We start from the raw sequence: 23,461 nt of genomic DNA on the forward strand, positions 1-23,461 counted from the left end.
ATCCAAAGAAATAAAAACTTGAAATATATTGATTTGCATATTATTCATTTATAGAATATGTCAACTTCACCTTTAAAGTTGAATTGCAGAAATACAACAACCTTTTCAGGATATTCTAATTTTCTGGGTAGCACCTGTATATATACACACATATATAGGAAAAATATATCATGGGATGTTGGAAACGTGCTGGCTGCTGAGTCTTAATAGAAACTGACTCACACAACATTCAAACACACAACCTCTCCATCGACCGACAACCTGATTCAGCGGTTCGGTTGGACTCATCTCATCAATTTCTGAGTCTCTTTTTTTCTCTCTGTGTCTTTCTGAAGAGCTGGAACTGGAATGAACCAACTCTTCTGACCGGGTCAATCAGTGTACTGGGAGCGGGAGCCACTTCCTATCCGGGACCTGAGTGAACCGACTCTACAGGGTGAGTCGTTCAGTGGTGAGTGGAGCCACTTCCTGTCTAGGACTTGAACAAATCGACTCTTCTGTGCGAGTGGTTCAGTGGGCCGAGAGCGGGAGTCACTTCCTATCTGGGACTCGAACGAACTGACTCATCTTGGCCAGTTGTTCAGAGGGCTGGGAGCGAGTTCCACTTCCTGCCCGGCACTTGAATGAACGGAGTCTTCTCAGCGAGTTGTTCGGTGGGCCGGGAGCAGGAGCCACTTCCTGTCCCTTTGCAGAAAACTGTGAAACCGACTTCCTGTTGGGACAGGAAGTGGCTCCTGCTCCTGTTTCTTTTCTTGTTCACTTTGATTCAATCTGATTCGACTCTGAATCAATGCTGAGCTCCTGAGCAGGAAGAAGAAGCTTCTCCTCCTTCAGAAGTTGGTCTCCAGGGACCCGAGTCGCTCCGATTGTGAAACGAGGATGAAAAAAAAAATCGTTTGTTGGGTTTGTAGCCGGCTTGATGAAAGGTTGTGTGTTGTGACAACCGCTGTAAATCAGGAGTTTATAAAAAGATGCGTTCACTGACACGCTGTTCGCCCCAGGAACAACCACCACTCCTCCTCCTCCACCACCTCCACCCTCTTCTTTTCTTCCCACGGCGGCTGTCTCTTTTTCTTTTTTTTTCTTTTTTTCTTCTTTTCCTCGTTTAGCTCGTTAACTGGAAGCGACTGAGGAAAAAGGGAAAATCGTTCTCCTGCCGGATTTGGACGAAGAGCCTCCCAGTCGCTCGCTGTTAGCGCTGCGGCACGACACCGCTAAACAGGAAGTTACTTCCCACCGCCGAGGGAGGTCAAATGATCAAAGCCATAATTAGTAGTATGAGATTTTATTCTTATTGTCATTTATTGTATCTAAATACAGTGTATATATACACACACATATACATATATACATACATACACAACTAATGGGCAATGGGCATAACAATAGTTTAAAATTGGAGAAAAAACCCTGAAGTGTCTCCAGTTTGGCTGCAGTGGAATCCTTTGGGGCAACTGAGACGTTGACGCGCGGCTGTCAAGATAATCAGAGTGTCGCTGGTTTTAGAGCAGACACCACAGGAGGTGTGAAACTGATGTGTTGGATCGCACACACACTGAAACACACACACACACACACACACAGGTTTGTTTCCAGTTGTTGTTGATCAGCCTGATACTCACTCAGCTGACTATCTATCTACCTACCTACCTATCGTGGTTCATTTCATGAAAGGAATTCCATTTTGTTGCGAACAACTCCCAAGTGGTTTGGAGGTTTGTCTGTGTTATATGAGAATTTCATTTTTGTTTCAAGAAATGATTCATTCATTCATCTTCTATACCCGCTTATTCCTATTCAGGGTCACGGGGGTCTGCTGGAGCCTATCCCAGCTGTCATAGGGCGAAGGCAGGGTGACACCCTGGACAAGTCGCCAGCTCATTGCAGGGTTACATAGACACAGACAACCATTCACACTCACATGCACACCTGCGGACAATTTAGAGTGTTCAATTGACCTCACATGTTTTTGGAGTGTGGGAGGAACCCGGAGAACCCGAAGAGAACCCACGCAGACACAGGGAGAACGTGCAAACTCCACACAGAAATCGCCCAGGTCCGGGCCCCGGAATCGAACCCACGACCTTCTTGCTGTGAGGCGGCAGCGCTAACCACTGCGCCACCGTGTCGCCCATTTCAAGAAATGAGCCAAACCAATTGAGAAAAACTGTAATGTTGGTGTTGCCGTTAGTAAGGGACCAACATGTTACACTGCCCCTTTAAGAGGATGACAGACCACGGAGAAGGGTGTTTGGAGTTTGGAGAGTCGTGTGCGACCGTCTCTTTCTCGGCATGAGTTTGGGAGAAAGCCAACGTGGCTGTTATTTGACAAGAAAAATAAAGTATTCCGTCAAAAATTCAATTTGTGGCGAGCGCGTTTACAATGTCTGACAATCTGTCGTGCAAATTGCGGCACGGTTACTCGTGTGCAATTTGTGCTTTGGACACCGCAGTCGCCTCAAAAAGTACTGCAATTTACCACTGCACGCCGCACGTCTTTGTGGCTCTGGCCCTTGGAGAAATGACTCCCCAGCCACTGCAGTTCTCCAGAGAAGACTCGGCAAATGCCGCCATCAGGAATATAGCTTTGTAAAAGCTTCACCAGTCAACAGCAACGTCACATACAGAATTGCACAACCACACTCGATAGCAGAGGAGCTCATACTGGAGGGAAAGGTTGGACCAAGGCACAGACTCAGAGAGGCAGCAGACTTTTGATTTTAGTCGCCGTCAGTGGATGAAGTAAGCGGGTGCAGCACGAACACTGAAGCCAGGAGAGGAGCAAAGGCGGGCAGACGGTGGCTGAGTGGAGCCTTGCAGCAGGAGGAGATCCAGGGAGGCAGCATGCAGTGCAGGAGGGTTTACCTGGGATGAAAGGCCAATAGTTAATTTCCAGACGACACCAATGAGGCGTTTGATGAACTGCTTTCAGGGACCAACCTGCCGGTTGTTGCCACTGTGATAGTGGCAACAATCTGGCAGTGAGTGCCTGGAGAACTGGGCTTTTAAAGCAGAATGTTGATGAGGTTGAACAGCATCAGGTGTGTGACGACCTGCAGCTGCCTGCACCTGAGACCCGCCCCTGGAGAAAGAGAGAAAAACACACACACACACACACACACACACACACCCAAGAGAGGGAGGGGAATCCACATTAAAGGCGGACTGCCTAGTTGTGAATATGACACATAGGCTGTGTCTCAATTCAGGGTCTGCGTCCTTCAAAGGAAGCGTCCTCCCAAGGACCCGGCCGAGAAGGACGGACCCAAACCCCGCCTCCCCGGTAACCACATGGGACGGTCTAGCCTGCGGCGTATTTCCTGGTGGCGTCACCGCCGTTCCCTCCTGCTGGCCAACCCCGGAAGTGACGTTTTCATAGCATCAAGCTAACCATTGGTTCGCCATCTAACGATGGTGTTGGATGTTCAAATAAGTAAAAAACCCTACGTTAACAACTGGAATTTTTATGTGAAATTTCAGTACTTAAATTTATACGTTGTGCCTTTGCCACTACATGCCGCTAATTTCAGCTGACTTCCCAGGATCCCAGGATGCTTTGCAGCAGCACGCAAAGCATCCTGAGATACAGAAGGACGTGAAGGATAGTAGCGGTGTAGCCTTGGAATCGGCTACGAGTAGGGCGCATTCCCTGTACGCATTTGGAGCGTCCTTCGGAATTTGTGCTATGACGCAACTTCCTTTCAAATGCATACTTCAAGGATGCAGCCCCTGAATTGAGACACAGCCATACTCTCTTCAGCTTGAGATATGGTTTCAACAATGATAGATGAGAAAAGCACAGAAAAACCGAAGGCGGTGCCTCTCTCCAATGACACAGTTGAAGAGCTTATCGAAAAAAATAAAAGACAAGGTGTAAACCGCCTATTTTCTCAAGTCCAGAACATAACACCATGAAAACCACATATGAACCTCTTGGAACATTTCAAAAATCGATTCACTGAATTGAGAACTTGAGTCACGGGGAGTTAGTGGGAGTTTCACACATCTCAGATGGAGAATCAAACATTGTGTTCAGGTGCTGTCCATGACTGTGAATGCTGCCAGACATGTATCTATAGAGTTTGACCAGGACCGGTACAATTCCTGAACATGGAGGCAAAGTAAATGAACCAGGGAGAGGAAGAGGAGTAAAGGTTGTGGAATAGGACGAAGAGGCTGAGGAGCATGGACAGATCATGCTGTCCTTGGTGGAATTTGGTCCACAGCGAGAGACGACTGCGGCAAGAACGAACCCGAACATTTGAATGATTTGAAGTAGTCTGATTTCAGTAAGAGAAACTCTGGCGCTCCTGCGCGGAAGGCAGTCAAGGCGTGTCAGTATTTTTCTGTATTTCATTGTGTTATATATTTTACAGTAGCCGCCACCTGAGGGCGATTTGCAGCTGTTTAGGGGCCAATCTGATCGAGTTAAGTGCAGGTTTCAAGTGGAAGTGAATTTTTTTACTTATCAATGTTTCACGTTCTTAATAAATGAATCAATTCGCTTTGACGGCAGAAACTGCCCCTGGGGTTTGGCTAGCGGGGTTTACGTTCGTCAAATTGTGCGCGGACATGAGTGCAAACTTTTTGTGCATCCGGCGCTGTTTCGAATGAGGCATATTTGCATAGAAGGGGGTGTCATTTTGCGTGAAATGACTCATTTAAATATGTTCAAATTCGTCTGCCGTAGCCCTGCCGCTACCTGCGCCTCGGCGCAATTTCACCTTTACATCCGCTGTGTGGATAGGATGCACTGTTTTTGGTGTGATTTTCTGGCGTGAAAGCCAGGCAATCGCTTTGTGGATCTGGCCCTTGGTGTGTGTGTGTGTGTGTGTGTGTGTGTGTGTGTGTGTGTGTGTGTGTGTGTGTGTGTGATGGGAATAAAGAGAAGAATGTGACAATGAAATGAAACGTGTGAATTTGCGTGTGAAGAGATGCAAAGTGTGACTGAGTGCGTGTGTGTGTGTGTGTGTGTGTGAGTGTCAAAGCAGAAAAAAAGCTGCCAGTATGAGGAAAGTGTGTGTGTGTGTGTGTGTGTGTGTGTGTGTGTGTGTGTGTCCTGCCCTCATCCAGCTGCTGTCTCCTCTTCAGCTGCAGTGCGAATCAGCAGCAGCAGCAGCGGCAGCAGCAGCTCCTCCTCCCAGTACGATGTGATTGGAAACCAGTTTGTCTCGAGCCAGATGGTGGGCGACGCTGGAGGACAATACACAATTGTCTCCTGAAAATAAACACCACCAAAATATATATTTAAAAAAAAAAGAAAGGCAACAAACACCCTAATTTCTGCAACACTTTAGTTTTATGGAGTGCCTGCTAACGGCCTGAAACCCTCAAGCATCTAGCAGAGCACAGGTTCTTATTTTGTTTGTTTGTTGTTTTTTTTTACCACCAACATTATTTTAACGACCATGTGAAGATTTTTCTTTTTAACAATTTCAGCTTTAAAAAAAGAAGAAGAAGAAAAAAAAAGCCTGCAGCTTCTCCAAGAAAGATCCTGAAAAGTTCACTGACAACTGAAAAAGTCATGTGACCTCGAAAGGCTGAGCTCCGTTTTTGTCTCCAGCAGCCAGTAGTGATGGGCGATAACATATTTTTCACATTTGATAGGATAATCGATATTTTTGGGGTCGATATTGCAATATCGATATCAAAAAACACTTTTTGGTTTGTAATTTTTTTCAATAAATCAAAAGTTAAAAAAATCACAAGACTACGGAGCCCCGGAAGGGACACGGGCCCTGGACAGAGCCCGTAGCCGGATAGATTTCGTACCTACACCAAACTTGCGGCTAGCAGCCCATTTATCTTTTTTCCAACCCCCTGAAGAGAACCTTGTTAGGCGGTTGTTAGAGGTCGCTGGTGTTGCTCCTGTGCAATACTGTCTTCTCATCTCACTGTGCACTGTTTTTAAGCAGAACCAAACAACACTCCTTTCTTTCTCTTCACTGACGAATCGGACTCTGCGGCCGCCGCCATTTCTCACAGCGTGCGCACTGCGCAGCCGCAGTGGGCTTTGGTGCGTGACAGTAGTCGGAAGTAAGTCACCGCGGCTGTGGTCAAAAATAAATATCAATATGTTCTTAAAATTATTGATATGATATTTTTCTCTGATTAGCGATCGATATATCGATAAGACGAAAAAAAAGCAAGAAAAGAGCAGAAATCACCATCAGTCAGTGGCACCTTGACTGTGAGGGAACCCTTTGAAAACCTTCTGGAATGTTCCAGAACCTTCTGGAACCTTTAAAAAACCTTTAGAAAACCTTCTGGAACCTTCTGGAACCTTTAGAAAACCTTTAGAAAACCTTCTGGAACCTTCTAGAACCTGCTGAAAACCTTTAGAAAACCTTCTGGAACCTTCTTGAACCTTTAGAAAACCTCCTGGAACCTTTCGGAACCTTGTGGACAATCCCCTGGAATGTTTCAGAACCGTCTGGAACCTTCCGGAACCCTTCTAAAAAATTCTTGGAACCTTTTGTATGTGTGTGTGTGTGTGTGTGTGTGTGTGTGTGTGTGTGTGTGTGTGTGTGTTATTAAGCCTTGTAAGCTCTATATTCACGAAGAATGTGTGTGAATTGTTATCTCAGATTTCCCTGTGAACGACTCAGCGTGCACGTGTGTGTCTGTGTGTGTCTGCGTGTGTCACCTGCTTCCAATCAACACACGTGTTCACTCCTGCTCAGTTTTGGCCCTTCAAAATATTCCTCTGAATTATTCTAAATATTTTTTTCCCTGCTGAGGATGATTGACAAGCCCCGCCCTTCTCCACTTCCTGCTGACCTGTCCTAGCCAACCAGAGTGGCTGACACCACTGCAGTGTGCCTGGTCTGGCCGCTGCTTCGTCCACATCCTGCACTGAAAACAATGAGAGCAACAAATAAACAAACATTAAAAAAAAAAATTATTGTTTGTTGAACTGAATTTGAATTTTGTTCTCTTTTTTTAGTTCCTCTAGGTGGAAAAACACACACCAATAAAACACATCACAAAACTGAGAGTAAATTTGTTGATTATTCATAGAATAGGTAGAATAGAATAGAATAGAATAAAATGTTGAGATACAAAAAAATAAAATGATTTTAAAAGTTTACAAATAGAACTTTTTCTCTTTCTTTCTCTCTGTCTGTTTTTTTTTTTTTTTTTTTTAAACAACCAAACAATTAAAACAAAATATGGAAGTGAAAAACGACAGTTGTTTATTTTTTTGTAATCCACAAAACAATTATTTGTTATCTGCTTTTTTCTCAAAAAATGAGGGAAAATAAATCTTGAATATTTGGCTCCTCATTGCATTTCTTTTCTCACAATATTTGCAATTCTTTGTCCGACACGCACATTTTTTTTTCGTTCGCCACTAAATAAATAAATAATTCATTCATTCATTTATTTACAGATTCAATAAATCTGCAGCTTTGTTTTTTTCAACACTTCCTCTTTTGTCTGCGTCCCTCGACTTCACTTCCATTTCCTTTGTGTGTCTCTTTTTGTTTCCCCTCCAATCAAAGTGTCTGTGTGTGTGTGTGTGTGTGTGTGTGTGTGTGTGTGTGTGTGTGTGCACGTGTGTGATCCTGACACACACCTGACACACACCTGACACACACACAGCGCCCCCCGCAGCACACAGGCAGGAAGTGACGCCTCCGTCAGCTTCAAACATGTCGAAGCTTCAAGCTGCTCAAAGTGTCGACAGCTCAGTTCAGTGTTGTGTTGTGTTGTAGAAAAGAATAGAATAGAATAGAATAGAATCCTTTATTATCTCACATCGGGTAAATTTGCATAATTACGGCAACGGTGAGTGCAAAAAGAAGGAAAATTAGAGTAATTATATTAATTAAAAAATAAAATAAAGTATTGTATATATATGTATATATAAATATACATATAAATACACACACATATAATATTTATACAGTAAGTGCTGTGTTTGTGGTGTGTGTGCTGATTTTCTCTCTCTTTGTTTGGACTCAGAAAGATGTGAAACAAAAGGAAAAAAAAGTAAAAAGTTGTTGTTTGAATATTTTTGTTCTGGGGTTCATTTGAGGATTTTTTTTTTTGTCATCAATATTTATGTGTTACAGACAGTGAAGGATAAAAACTGACCTGGCAACCCACTCCCACTTTGCGATGACTTTGCTTCGCTGTCTACTGTGAACCGTCGCTCACTGGAGACCCCTGCTGGTCGGAAAGGTCACATCTTCTTACTGGGCGTGTGTGTGTTGGGGGGGCGGGGGGGCGGGGTCAGAGAAGAGACCTCGCCCGCGGAGGTGGAGGAGAAACCGAACCGCCATGAAACACCAAACTGTGAGCAGCTCCGGGGCAGCAGAGCGTGACCTTTGACCTCAGGCCGTCCAATCGATAAATCATCTACATTTTATTCTCCAGTGCAGCAGGACGGGGAGGGGGTGGAACCTCGAGGAGGAGGGCCTGGGACTGCAGGGGGCGGGGCTAGAGGAGCTTTGAGAATTACAGTAAATGTATTTGGTGAAAGTTTTTGAGAAACGCAAAAAAAAACAAACATGCAGATTATTTGTCGGGTTAAATTTATTGTTTCTTTCTCAATAAATGAAAAATATGCTGATTTTTTTCCTCTTGGTTTTTTTGTATTAAAATGCATCTCATAAAGCGACTGGGATGAAAAACACGTTTAATCGCAGCAGAATGAAGCCAGGAGGAGTTGTAGTCTCTGCAGGGCTTTGACAGAAGTCGCTGGTTTTCTTTCTATCGGTGTTTAACTTGAAGCTGCTTCAAGTGCAGAACTCATATTTACCTAATTTCCCAGAGGACTCGAACGCAGCGCCAAGCTCAGCCAGAGTTTCCTGCACAGAATCTTCCAGCGGCTGATTTATCTGCACAGACACACACACTCAGCATGAATATTCACACACACAAACACACACAAGCACGCACACACACACACACACACACACACACACACACACAGTGCTATCAGCCCTGAATGTGATTCTTCACCTTTATTCACGTGTAATTTTTTTTTATTGTTCCCTTCATCCTCATTGGGATTCCAGCGGCGTAGCTTTGCTTAAATTAACACCAGCCTCCTCCGAGAGGAGGAGGAGGAAGGCGAGGAGTAGGAGGAGGAGTGAAAGAGGGAGAGGAAGAAGAGAAGCAGAAGAGGACGAGTGAGAAGATGAAGAAGTGAATAAGAAGAAAATAAGAGAAGTAAAGAAGAAAACGAGGAAGAAGACAAAAGAGGAAATGGAAAGAGTAGCAAGTAAGAAAAGAAAAGTAAGACGAAGAAAAGAAGAGGAAGAAATAAAGGACGAGGAAGGAGAAAAGGAAAGGAAAGACAATGAAGAGGAAGAAGAGAAGAGGATAAAGACAAGTAGAAAATAAGAAGAGGAAGAAATAGAAGAAGAAGAAGAAGAAGAAGAAGAAGACTCAGGACGTGTGACAAAACCATCCAATGGATCCACACGCAGTTCACCTCCACCTCACGCTAACATTACCGTCTGAATGCTAGTGCTAACTAGCGGAAAAAGTTAGCTAACAATCACATGATGCTTTTTTTAAACTTGAGCCAAGAAAAAAAAAAAAACGCAATAATTCCTGAGTAGAAAAACAATGAGTCTCACTCACTTTCTCTCTCACACACACACACACACACACACACACACACACACACACACACACACACACACACACACACACACACACACACACACACACACACACACACAGGTGTACCCTTTGAAAAAGGCTGTGTTTTATTGAAATACAGCAGACATCAACAGGTTGTTTTGCTGACCTGGACGTCTGGAACAAGACCCAACCTCCTCCAGAACCACCCGCAGACCAGAACCAGGGCCAGTTTCAGGGCCAGGACCAGGACCAGGGTCGGTGTGGGGGATCTGCAGGTGTTGGGACCCGTTCCTGAGCCCAGGCTGTTGTTTGACAGTAGCAGTAGTAGTAGAAGAAGCAGAATCTTACTTATGAAGCAGGACTGGCCTCACCTGGTTGCACCTGGTGCCCACTCAGACTGACTCACTGACTCACTGACTCGTACCTGGCCGTTCAATCAGCTGGGTCTCTGCCCGCAGCCACTTTTATGGTTCTGTTCCAAAAACAAAACATGAAAAGAACAAAAGACTAATAACGAGAGCGAGGCTGCTGCTGCTCTCTGATTGGACAATTCAATGATTGTAATGTTGCTCAGTTGATTGTACGTCAGTTCTTTACACCTAGAACCATGTTTTTTTGGGGTGTTTCTTTGGTCTATGAAGGTCATCTGGACTGAATCACCAGGAGGCACCAGAGTTCAACCCTGTCAGAGGCCACCAGGAGGCAGAGCCACCAGGGGGCTGGGCCATACTGGGCCGTCAGTCTGTCGGTGGGAAGCGGGTGCAGCAGGTCAGCGTCAGTTAGCGGCCATTAACCAACACAGGGGGCGCTAGAAGGTGCCGCTGCTTCCAAACCAGAGAACCGGAAAGAAGATTTCAACGTTAACAGCTGATTTAAACTCTAGCGGCTGATTTCAGCGCTGATACATATATATATATATATATACACATATATATATATATATATATATATATATATATACATATATATATATATATATATACACATATATATATATATATATATATATATATATATATATATATATATATATATATATATATACACATATATATATATTGTATATATATATACATATATATATATTGTATATATATATACACATATATATTGGTCGCTTTGGTTTTTACGGCCCTGCGGTGAACTGGTATGTTGGTCCAGGCTAGTTTGAGTTAGCGTTAGCGTCTTAAGTTATTCATTATTTTATCTTATTTTTTTCTGGGTGGTTTTTCGGGTTTGTGGCAGCGGTGGCAGCAATCGACTCCCTTCCCTTCAGACATTCACATCCTCCGCCAAAAAAAAAGCAAAAATACATTCAATTCAGGGCTTCAGAGAGAAAGAAAAAATACTCCATTAAAACTTTACGAACAACAGATAAAAAGTCTCCAAAGGCTGCTCGTCCACTAGGGGGCGTCTCTGCCCTAAAACAAGAGAGCATCGCTGCTCAATAATAATAATAATAATAATGATAATAATGATAATAATAACAACAATAATAATAATAATGATCAAGAGCATTTCCCCTCCTCCCTCTGCCGCCCCCTGGTGGACGAAGTTGGAAGTGTGCCGCCCCTTGCTGGTCATTTGAAGGCCAGTCCTGCTGAAAACAGTTCTTTATTTCAGATAAATCTTGAGTCTGGAATCTGGAACCAGGACACGACGGAAGCCAAACATAAAATAAAGAAACTCTTTTCTCTTGTTTTCTTTTTTTTTATCAACTAGTGTTCTGTTTTTTTCTCTCTTCCGTCAGTCGGAGATGGATGAAACTAGTCGGAAACTACGAAGCCTAAACAAGTTTTTTTTTTTTTACGTAAATGCGGTTGAATAAAAAGATTATTGAGCAGTTTTTTTGTAATTTTTTTTGTAATTTTTTTCCCCAGTAAAATCATTATTACTATTAGCGTTGCTGTAGCTTCGTTTGTTACAAGCTATGTGTGTGTGTGTGTGTGCAGGATGACAAAGAGCGAGAGCGAGAGAGAGAGAGAGAGAGAGAGAGAGAGAGAGAGAGAGAGAGAGAGAGAGAGAGAGACGGTTCAGGCAGCAGGAAGTCTGATGGCCATTTTTCTTCTGTAGTTGTAGTTGTTGCAGTTGTAGTTGTAGTTGTGGTCGGTCCTTCTGATCTCGGCCACCGTGCGGACAGTCGTGGAACTGTGGGAGTTTCTCATAGTTCGCAAACAGGAAGTGCAGATCGGCTGCTTACTTTTTTTTTTGTTGTTTTTTGTATTTGTTTTTTTTTTTAAACTCCCGTGTTTTTTTTTCTTCTTTGCTTTTCTTCAAAAAAGATTTCAGACAGAGTGGCTACAATAATAATAATAATAGTAGTAGTAATAATAGTAATAATAATATAATATAATAATAGCACTTGACTTCACTTCAGCACAGTAAAAAATAAAAGAAGAATAAAAGGTCCAAAGGTGCTTTTTGTGTGTGCGTGTGTGTGTGTTTCAATCTGATTTGAGCAAAGTCCCCCCTCCCCCATCCTCCCCCACTCCCTCTCACCCCCCCTCCTCCCAGCGGGGGGGCGGGTGGGGGAGGAAGTCCAGCGCCGGTGAGGAGATGAAGACGTGACTGAAGTCTCGCCAACAGTTTTTTCTTTTTTTTCGTCTCCTTTTTCTGTCGAGGATCCACGAAAAACACACAGACACACACACGAAGACACACAGACACACACACACAGCAGAAAAAGTAGATTCAGGTGGGGGTGGGTGGGGCGCGGCGGGACGAGGGGGAGGGGCATGGAGGGGGCGGCTTTCACACACACACACACACACACACACACACACACACACACACACACACACACACACACACACACTGCTGGCACAAGTTTTTTTTTTTTTAAGTCCACGACAGTGAAAAATTGAAAAAAAAAAATCTAAAGATGTAAATGAAATAGCAGAGAAACTGAACTGTGTGTGTGTGTGTGTGTGTGTGTGTGTGTGTGTGTGTGTGTGTTAGATCGGGAGGGGGCGAATAAACCAGGACGAAACCAGGATGAAGTTTTTTTTTCCTTTTTTTGTGTGTGTGTTGGGGGGGGGGTGGCGCTCATTGCTCCCATTTCACAAAATATAGCAAAAAAATGTATATATATATATATATATATATATATTTTTTTTTAAGCAAAATTGTGTACAAACAAATCAGGAGCAGGAAGCTCCAGAACCTACAGGTCCAGTCTGGTTCTGCAGACATTCAGGGCGACGCCAATCCCCCCCCTCCCCTCCTACTTCTCCTCCAGAAGAATTTCAGGGTTTTTTAATTCTCATTTGTAGTTGTAAAGCCGACGCCCCTTCTGACATCATCAGCCGCATTTTAATCCGTCAGAATAAATACAAAACTTCTCATAGGTTAAACATCGGAAAAAAGGAAAAAAAATAACGAAAAAGATTCGGCTCAAATGTTTTCAGGATTTACAGAAATTATTTGGATGAATAAAAATACCTTCCGATTTTTATTTTTCAAGGCGTCTGCATGAATTAGCTGAAAAAAAATCCCTTGGTGGAAAACAATAAATTCTTTCTTTTTTTTTTTTTATAATTATTATTCTTATAATTTTTCGTCTAATTGCTTCTCTGGGAACAGTTTTTTTTTATTATTTTTTTTAATTTTCAACCATGAGCTTTTTTTTCCGGTGAAAGAAAGCAAAAATGTTTCAATATTCATGAAAACAACAAGCTTCAAAAAAAAAATATTTTTCTTCCTTGGAGGTTTAAAAGTTTTGATCCCAAAAAACAAATTACCCATTTAGAAAAAAAAAATGGGGGAGGAGGAGGAAGAGGAAGTATTAATTAAATAAAGTGTTTTTCTCCACCCCCCCGCTGATTACCAGCCGTCCCACTTTTTTCAGTCGTGAAGCAAAATTTTTTTCGTCGTTTCCTGATTTTCACGCCGCCCCCCCCCTCCCCCGCAAAAAAATTCCCGTCGGAATTATGGACCAAAAAAAAAAAAAAAGAAAAGAAAAATTAATTTAAAAGGCGAGCGTTTTGTCTCTGCTGGCGCTCAAGGACGACGTCAACCCACAATGCAACAGAGGGGGTGGTGGGTGGGGGGGGAGTGGGGCTCTGCTAAAGAGGAGAGGAGGAGGGAAAAAAATAACACAAATTAAAAAAAAACCCAATCCCGTCAGTGTTTTGAGGGCGGCTAAAATGTGACTTTTTAAAAAAAAAAAAAAAATGAAAGAAAGTCACATTTTTTTTTTAAATGTGCACTGCTCACTTCCTTTGCAAACAGGAAGTGAGGCTGAGAGCTTAAAAACAGAATACTGGCTGTGGCGGCATGGGATTGATTGGTCCCGGGATCGGCTGAAGGGAGGGGGGGGGGGCATGGCCACAGCCGCCCCTCTCTCCCCCGACACACACACAAAGCGGTGTTATTTAGGAACGTGTGTGTGAGCGTGTGTGTGCGTGTGTGTGCGTGTGTGTGCGTGTGTGTGCGCGGTCACTTCAGGTCGTACTCTGATGAGATTAGTCCTGACTGGCTGCCGAGGGAGGGGGCGGGGAGGCAGAGTAGGGGCGGGGGGGTGACCGGCGCTGCGACAATCAAAGGTGATTTTTCTTTTTTTTTTCTTTTTTAAAAAAAGAAAGGATAAAAAAATGCAAAAAGAATGTGTTTTGAAAAAAAACAACAAAAAAACAAAGAGAAAAAAAAAATTGTTTTTTTTTTTTCTTCTCGTCCTCCGATCAGCTGTAGGTCCTCGTCCGGCAGCAACGGTGAAGAAAATGATGAAGATGAAGATGAAGATGAAGATGACAACTTCTCCCACTGCACCTGAATAGCAAGGGGGTGAGGGAGTGGGGGGGGGGGGGGGGGAGAGAGAAGAGAGGATTAAAAAGGTGTTTGTGAGCGCCGGAGGAACGTCGTTGCTTCCACAACAACTCAACTGGACAATTCAGAGTAAAGAAAACAAAACAAAACTGAAACCCCCACCCCACCCCCCAAACACAGCGGATTAAAAAAAAAAAAAAAAAATCAACGTCGGAGCCTGATACCAGCTGAGGCTGCTGGGAACTCTGGGAAATAACTTCCTCTCACCACTAATCCATCCTTGTGTGTGTGTGTGTGTGTGTGTATGTGTGTGTGCGTGTACATGTGTGCATGTACGCGCGCATGTGTGATTAGCGCTCAGCGGAGTGGACACAATAAAAGACAGTCATCATCCAGTTGGTGGCGCTGATCAGCTGCTCACCCCGTTGGACTGCAGGCAGCAAATAAAGTCGGTGTTTATCAAGGTGTGTTTCAGATGGTCCTGCAGTGCAGTGAGATGGTGGTGATGATAGCATGGGGGCTAGCGTGCATGCTAATGGATTCCAGCAGATTTCATTGATTCACGCAGTGGCGAAGAGGAAGAGGAAGAGGAAGAGGAAGATGAAGAAGGAGAACAACAGGAAGAACAAGAGGGAGAAGAGAAGAAGAGAACAACAAGAAGATGCTTTTGTCAGAGGAGGTGAACACAGGAAGTGATGTCATCACTACAGTCAGTGGCGTATCGAAGTCCCGGCGGTGATGAGCTGCTGGTTATTATGGGATGTTAGAGCTGATTGAATGAAGCCCTGAGCTGAAGCGATTAGAGAGAGAGGACAACGGAGCAGGAGGTCGAGCAAACGCGCACGCACACAAACACACACACACTCACACACACACACACACACACACACTCACACACACTCTGTTCTGCTGGTTCATGTGTTGCTGACGTGTCCTCAGTATGTCTGAGATGAAGGGGGCACATACATACATACACATATAAATATACATGTATACACATGAATACCTACATTTTATCATTAATAATAACAATAATAATATTCTAAACTGATAATACTAACAATTCTAAATGAATAATAACACTAATACTACATTTTTAGTATTATTACAATTATCAATTATTAAGATTAATTCATATTAATACATTTTTCAGTTTTCTATCTTTCCTTCCAATCAAACTGCTGCTTGTTGTTGCGACTCGAACCCTTACAGGCCGTGACGGCGTCACCACTGACAGACACTTTTATTTGTTTCATTTGTGTGTTTGATTTATTCACAGTTTGTTGGTTTTCTGAACGCTGCATATTGATTATTGATTTTTTTCGGCTGTCAGCCGAGGATTTTGAAGACGGCTGACGGGCGCTGACGAGTCGCCGCCTTGTTTTCGGCTGTTTGTGTCGCTGACAGGGAGTCATTGAACACGGCGTGACAGGGAGTCATTGAACGCAGCGTCTGGTTTGACGAGCGGCGATGGAAACATGAAAACTTTGAGTCTCCTGTCAGAACAGACAGTCGCCGCTTCTCCACTGGGCCTCAGGCGCAGCTTTAATCCTGCACACTTTGCCCACCAGGGGGCCGGCGAGCCGAGCCGAGCCGAGCCGAGCTGAGCTGAACCTAGACCAACCAGACGCGCTGCTATTTTAGGAAACAATCCAGAAATGTTTTTAACCCCCGTAAAAAGACGTTATTTTGTTTGTTTCCAAGCAGCCAAAACTCACACTGACAGATTGATTCACTGAATGAACACTGACTGATTCACTGACTGAGTGACTGATTCACTGACGCACACACACACACACACACACACACACACACACACGCATGCACACACACACACACACACGCACACACTCCAGGTTGTTGCCGGGCGGGCCAGCGAGTCACATGATCACTCCGCTGGTCATGCCACCAGCAGAAGTATCAGTATCAGTATCGGTACTGGTATCAATGTGGTATGGTTGGCACGTATCTTATGAGTATGAGCACAGTACTTAACCCCGGTAACAGAACCGATACCCGATAGTGGTATCAGTATCGGAACATCCCAACTTAAGAATCACCAGTTGAAAAAAACTTTGTTCATCTTTACTTTTGTGTTCTTTGTTTGTGAAACATGAGATTTAACTCGGAATCAGCTCCAGCGGCTGCGTACCCCCCCCACCAAACCCCCCCTGCTGAAAAAGCTCTGAACTCACCAATCAGCCGGTGAGCCGTCCGGCTGCGTCTTCGGCCAACTTCCTGTCCCGCTCCAGCAGCAGCTGGCGTCCGTCCTGCAGCCAGCTGCCCAGGACGTCTCTGGCTCCGCCCACCATGCCTCCGTTCTTCAGCTCCGCCTCTTGCTGCCCCAGTCTGAGAACATGACACACACACACGCCGCCTTCGCACTCAGACGAGAAGAGTGGTTTCACAAGTGGAGATTTTCATTTTATTTTAATTATTATTATTTATATGTAATTTTCTATTATTAATAATTGTTATTAATTTATTAGAATATATGAGATGTACATATATTTTTATTGTTATCTATTATTCATTTATTAGAATATGGTATATCTAGATATTATTGTATTATTTATTGTCAATTTATTAGAATATATTTTATTTATATATTATTCCTAGAATTCATTTTATTATTTATTATTTTTAAAACGACAATGATGAAATAATTTGAGGCGAGACGATAAATAAGTTGTGAGAGGAAAATGAGTCGGCCGTGAAAGTGGGACAAAATATTTTTTTAATTCAGGGCTTCATTTCAATTCAAGCGAAGAAAAAAATCTCATTTCACTTTGTTAGATTGAAAAGATGATTTTTAACTGTCACGTTGTTTTTACGAGCAGTGAACCGACAGCGGCTGAGCGGCACCAGGAGCCGGCGCCGAGTGGATCTGGTGTGCAGTGGAGCGCCACCCCGGGGAGAAATTAGACAGTGCAGATATTGCTTTTCTCTCTGCTAACGGCTCCGTTCCTCAGCCAGTCGGAGGAAAAGGTCCCAGGCTGCCGGAGAACCAGGACCCCCCCACCCCCACCCCCACCAAATCAAGTCCCGCTGAATTTCTGGGTTAATGTGATGGTAACGGGAGGATTGACGCGGCCTCCATGGGGCGCACCGCATTTTATTTTTGTCACAAGGAAACAGTTTGTCAGCCCGGGAAAAAAACTCACCAGCAACTTTCAAAAAGTGTGGGACAAGCTGAAATTTTGGAGATTCATTTTCACTCGAGCGCTGAGTTTGGCAGCCAGATTTATCTTTTAATTGTTTACTTGCTGAGTGCTTTTTTTAAATCTTTTATTATGATTAATTTTGCTGAGCCGAGTGGTGAATCAAACTGGGCGCAGCTGATTCATCTGAAAACTCTCTCCAGTCTCAGTGAGTCCTCACTCTCTCCAGGTCAAATCTGTTTAAAACACTCCTCCTCCCTCTGCTCAAAGATACAAATATGGTTGATTCATCATTTTATTGTATATTTTCATTGTGGAAACTATTTAAAAAAAAAATGCAGGAGGGACTTTCTTAAAAAAGAATACTGGGAAGTTGGTTGGCTGACATTTCTTTGTTTGACCAATGGCAATAAATTTACTATGGAACCAAACTTAAACTACATTACAGTATGTTACTGTGCGGTAGGTTACGGTAAAGTGTGTTACAATGTGTTAGGTACATTGCGGTATATATATGGTATGTTACGGTATAGTATGGTATGCTACAATGCAGCATAGAAAGTTACGGTACAGTACGGTAATATAATGTGACTGTACTGTGCGGTACGGTGTGTTTTGATGTTATGGTACGGTAAGTGATGGTATTTTACAGTACAATACTTTAGGATGCGGTACGGTCCGCTATGTCGCAGTATGGTATGGTAAGGCAGGTTCCTGTACAGTGCGGTACAGTCCCAGTGATATGCCAAAATATGCGAAATTTGTCTTTCATATTTGACCCATCCCCTGAGGGAGTGGTTTGCAGCAGCGGCGCTGTGCCTGGGAATCAGTGGGTGATCTACGCCACCAAGTCCAACCCTAAATACTGAGTGCCAAGCAGGGAGGCAATGGGTACCATTTTTACAGTCTTTGGTATGTCGGGGATCGAACCCACAACCTCCTAGTGTCAGGGCAGACACTCTACCACTAGGCCACTGAGCTGTAAGGTACATGATGTTACAATGTGGTACGAATGTTATGGTCCAACATATTAAGGTACATTATGGTGCGGTAAGGTATGGTACGGTATTTTACTGTATGATAGGTAATGTGTTAGGCTGCAGTAAGTTATTGTGTGGTATGTTATGGTATGTTAGGGTATGTTATGTTATGTTAATGTATGGTCTGGTATGTGTTACGATGCAGTAGGGTATATTATTCTACGGTACGGTTTGGAACGGTATGTTCTGGTAGATTATGGTGTGGTATGGTATGGAATAGTACGGTACGATATGTTACGATAGGGTACGGTATGTTACTGTATGGTAGGGTATGTTGCGATGCAGTGGGGTATGTTTTGGTACCTTCCAGCCAGGAGTTTGTCCTGCTGGTTGCCTCCCCGCTGCTCCATTAGCCAGCCAAACTCCACTTCCAGCACCTTGCTGTTGTTGCCGTTGTTGGTGAAGGCTCCTTCCTGGCACTGGCGGACGATGCTGGGCGGGGCCTTGTCCATCGAGGACAGGGGCAGCCCCTGGAGCCCGTTCACCCCATTGCCCTGAAAAAGTTCTGTGAACTCTATGGCGCCAGTGTGCAGCCGGGCGTCGCCGAACCAGCGGGCTAGGTCGGCACGGGCTGGCCCCGTCGGAGCCTCCAGCTGGCCTAGCTCCTCAGGGGAAGGCCACCGCATCTGAGCAAAATCGTCCTTGAGGAGCGCCAGGGAGCGGCCGTCCACAGGCACTGAGCAGGGGGTGGGGTTGGCAAGGGGCGGGGCCATGGCTCCAGGAGTGAGGATGGGCAGGCCGTGAGGGCCGCCCCTTGGCTTGTGAATCCCGTTGAGCTGGAGAGTTTGCTGCTGCTGCTGCTGCTGCTGCTGCTGCTGATGATGATGATGATGATGATGATGGAGAAGAGCCTTCTTGCCGACGGGGCCCATCCTCTTGGAGCCCATGGAGTTGAGGAGCGCCTGCTCCAGGTTGTCCCGGAGGGCGCGGCGCTCGACGAACCAGCTGTTGATCTCCTGGTGGGAGAGACGGGTGGTGCCCGCTAGGCCGTCCACTTCGCCCTGCGTGGGAAAGCTGTTCCTCAGGAAATTCTCCTCCAGGACCTTCAGCTGCTCGGCCGTCTTCCCTTTCATCCTCTCCAGCAGTGGGAACTGGGTCAGCACCGAGGACTTGTGCTGAAGGTCCAGCTTGGTGGCCGCAAGCGCCTCGGCACTGCCGCCAGTGGCATCCAGGTGCGCGACTCCGTTGTTGTGGACCAGGTGGCTCTGATCCAGAGGCCACTTCCCATCGGCGCGAGATGTCCCGTTGACCTCGGCCTTCTGCTCCGCCACGCCCTGCTGTTCCTTTGGCTTCTTGCCATCCATTGGGAAGGCTGGAATCGGGGTCGGCAGCTTGAGGGGGGCACGGATGGACTGAATGATGGGCGGCCGCCGGATCTGCGGCGTCACGAGCTGCGAGGATGCGGGGAGCTTCAGGTCAGTGCCGGCGGCGGGATGCTTTTCTTTGGAAACGATGCTCTGAGTGAAAGGAATGAGTGAGGACGTTTTAAAAGACGGAGCAAAGATGGGAGGCGGAGCAATCGTGGGCCTGGTGAGGGACTCTGGGAAAACAATGGAGGGCAGCGACACCAACGGCTTGGTCTTCTGACCCCCGGCAGCGGGAATCTTTCCTTTGGGTGCCAAGGACGGCGAGGCTAACGAGGGCGGCAGTGGCGGCATTAAAGGCACGGTAGTGGATGACCTCTTGACCTCTGAGCTGACCAGAGGAACTGCTACGGGTCTCTTCATCTCCACAGGAGCGGGAGGCGGAGCCATGAGGAATCTGTCTTTCTGAGGGGGTGGGGGAGGGGCCATGAGGACCTTGTCTATGGAGCTCCCGGGATGGGGGGCGACTGCCATGATGGGCCGCTTGGACTCAGGGCCAAACACCGAGGTCACATGCGGTCGTTTTGGGGCCAGGACAATGCCGCCAGGAGCGTTAGCCATGGCAGCGGCACTGAGCCCGTTGGGCACTGACACCCGGACATGGTTATGGTGCCGCACGGCGGTCTGGAGGAGGGGCTTGGCCAAGGCCTGGGAGGAAGAACTGGTCGGCAGGACGGCGAAGGTGTGGTGGGTGGCGGGAATGGAGCCGTTGAACATCTTCTTGCGGGCCTCCTCCACCTCCTCCGGTGACCAGGTGATGCCCTGCTTGAGGCGCTGGGTGGTGAACCAGACCTTAATCTGCTCCTCTGGGTGGCGGGAGGCGGCGGTCAGCCAGGACAACTCGGCGTGCGTGGGGTAGGGGAACTTGTTGAAGGAGGCCATGAGGGTCAGGTTGTCATCCAGGGACGGGTTGTACTTGGTGGTGTTGAGGGGGACGGCGATTTTTGGTACCGATTGGAAGTTGGGCGGACGCTGGAGCATGGGGGCAACGTGGGACAGACCCCGTAGGACGGAGGGCTCTGGGATGATGACCGTCCCGTTGATGTTAAGGGCTGTGATCTGGTCCTTGTGGCCGCCCAACGGGCCGCCAAAGTCGCTGGCCAGGTACAGTGGCGTCAGACTCTCAGGCGTCTTGACAGCGGTGGACACAAAAGCGGGGAGGGCGGGGCTTTGACCACCGTCGCCGCCATAGCCCTTCTGGCCGTCAGCGGAAGTGTCCTTTCCCTCAATGGTCTGCTCCAGGACCGTCTGGTTGTTGACCTTTATCCTCTTGAACTTGAAGTTGGTCTGGCCCGGGTGCTGGCTCTCGTTATGCTCTGTGAGGGAGTCGAACTTGTTGGTGTTAAAGCTGCAGGCGGCGCAGAGGTACAGTGGGTTGAGGATGACGTTGGGGTGGCTGGAGTCCACATGCTCCTTGAAGTCCTTCAGGTTCTTGGTTGAAAAGGGGCAGTACTTGCACTCGTAGGCTCGGCTCTGCTTCCTCTGTGAGCCAACCTCCTCCTCTTCCTCCCCCTCTAGGTCCCTCTGCTCTGAGGCCACCTTGTCTCCTCCGGGTTCCCCCTCCAGGCCCACCTCTGGTTCTGGGGGCTCAGGATCGGGGTTTTGCTGGTCCGGATTCTCCTGTTCGGCGGTCTCAGACGTGTACGGCTGCTCTTTCTCAGCCGGTGGCTCAAGGTACGTCGCCTTCTCGTGGTCCTGTTGCTCCTCTGGCAGGTCCGGTTCATAACGGACCATGCAGGGGACAGACGACTTCCTGCGGCTGGACATGGTGGTTGCTGCTGCTGTTGCTGCTGCTGCTGGTGGTATTGGTGGTTCTGCTGGTGTTGCTGGTTGCGCTGAAGAAGGGAGTGCAGTGGCGGTGGTGGTGGTAGTGGTGGTTGGTTTTTTGGCTGCTGCTGTTACTGCTGGTGGCGCTACTGAGCGTCCGTGGTGGAGGAGACCTCACTGTGGCTGGTCCTTACTGTGGGCCCGGCCACGCCGTTGCTGCTCCGGGACCGCTGTGACCGCAGTGGCGACTCCCGCTCACCGGCAGTGTCAGCTGGGGGCGTCATGGGATGGCATGACAGATGGCGGCGGCGGCGGCGGCGGGGCTCAAATCTGGAGAAGAAGACAGAAGAAGACAAAATGAAAATCACCTAAGAGTCTGAACCACTGGGGGAAAACCGGTTCAAACAGGACGGACGGATGGTGCGCCATGTGAAACGGCATGAAGGGACATTGACAAATTGGCAGAGTCGCTTGGAAACTGTCTATTTTAAAAATCAGAGGTTTGTCAACACAGAGGCTTGCTGGGAGATTTTCTTCTTCCCAAGGTCAACTCGCTCCTCTGATCCTCCGCTTTTGAAAATCTCTCATCCCAAAACATGAAAGATGACTGAAAAAAAACAGAGACATCAGAGGAGGAGAAGTGGCTCGACGCTCTTCGACAAAGTTTATCTTCATCATCATCACCTTCATCGTCATCATCACCATTACAAGAGCCAGTATTTGATCGGTTCCTGTTGAGAAACAGTGGTCTGGCAGTCCAAGATAAAGACTCGAAAAAACAAGATTTGACAAGACGATCAATAATGCCAGCAGCGAAATGTGATTTACTGTCTGTAGTTGAAGTGCAGAGAGAAATCTGGTGAATGCGATGTTCCTGCAGGACGCCACTCAACTCTAGGCCTCATTTTAGAAGGCCTGTGGCAGGACGTCTAACTGGGTTTTAAGAGTCTGGACGAGAAAATACACCAGCGGCTCCGCAGCCAATCAGAAGCAGAGGTCCAACCTCTGTCCGACCGCCAATTCTTCTTCTAATGCTGTGGAACCGTCAGCACATTCCCTGAACGACTGCAGTGCTTTTCAAGACGGACCTGCGGGAATTCAGACCAGGAGTCACAGTGATGAAGCTGCTTTGGGAGGTTACTGGTCCTCTGAGCTTCTTCTGGTCCTCTGGGTTTATTCGGGTCTTCTGGACTTGTTCTTGTCCTCTGGGCTTGTTCTGGTCCTCTGGGTTTCTTCTGATCTACTGGACTTGTTCTGGTCGTCCAGGGATAAAATCAGGCTCTGAACCCTGACCCCAACAGACTCCTTCTACTCCTTCTTTTTCTCCACCTCCATCTCCTTTTCCATCTCCTCCTGCGTCTCCTCTTCCTCCCCCTCCTCGCAAGGTTGCACCGTCAAGCTCCAGCGGCTGACGACGGTTTTTGCCAACAAAGCCAAGGTCCAGGGTCCATCTCCACTCAGCTCAGCTCAGCTCAAGACCACCACAAAACACACACGAAAAAAAAAACCTCAAAGCCAATGTGAAGACATGCCAACACAATAGAGCGAAATGTCCACAGTCACCAGAAGAAGAAGAAAAAAAAAAGGCGAAAAACATCTCCAAACTCCAAAGGCCATTAAAAAGACATTAAGAGTCTTTCATGGATGGAGGCGAAGACTGGAGCTTCACAGGATAATTACCCTGTAATCACGTAATAAGAGAGATCTCCTGACAGCTATCATCCCCACAATGAAGGCGTGGGGAGGGGGGAGTTGTAGGGGGAGG

The 23,461-nt window shown here is 46.3% G+C and overlaps 1 protein-coding gene across 4 annotated transcripts in view; it reads right to left on the reverse strand.

Moving 5' to 3' along the window:
- Positions 1–10,797: 10,797 nt before the first annotated feature.
- The window catches only part of LOC142900126 (zinc fingers and homeoboxes protein 2-like), a 46,242-nt gene continuing 33,578 nt past the window's right edge, over positions 10,798–23,461 (reverse strand). For 2 of the 4 annotated variants that reach the window (XM_076044222.1, XM_076044221.1), the window contains exons 3-5: positions 18,869–22,026; positions 16,560–16,713; positions 10,798–14,367 (exon numbers count right to left, since the gene is read on the reverse strand). In XM_076044222.1, the coding sequence (XP_075900337.1) occupies positions 16,563–16,713; positions 18,869–21,696 (2,979 nt within the window). In that variant the 5' untranslated portion in view covers positions 21,697–22,026 and the 3' untranslated portion in view covers positions 10,798–14,367; positions 16,560–16,562. Of the gene's footprint in view, positions 14,368–15,025; positions 15,155–16,559; positions 16,714–18,868; positions 22,027–23,461 lie in introns of those variants that run through there. The other 2 variants (XM_076044224.1, XM_076044223.1) reach the window with 2 other exon arrangements.

The sequence above is a fragment of the Nelusetta ayraudi genome, unplaced genomic scaffold (genome assembly GCF_046127955.1).
Source record: "Nelusetta ayraudi isolate G7.1 ecotype Tasmania unplaced genomic scaffold, CSIRO-AGI_Nayr_v1 ptg000079l, whole genome shotgun sequence".
In the NCBI taxonomy this organism is placed as follows: domain Eukaryota; kingdom Metazoa; phylum Chordata; class Actinopteri; order Tetraodontiformes; family Monacanthidae; genus Nelusetta; species Nelusetta ayraudi.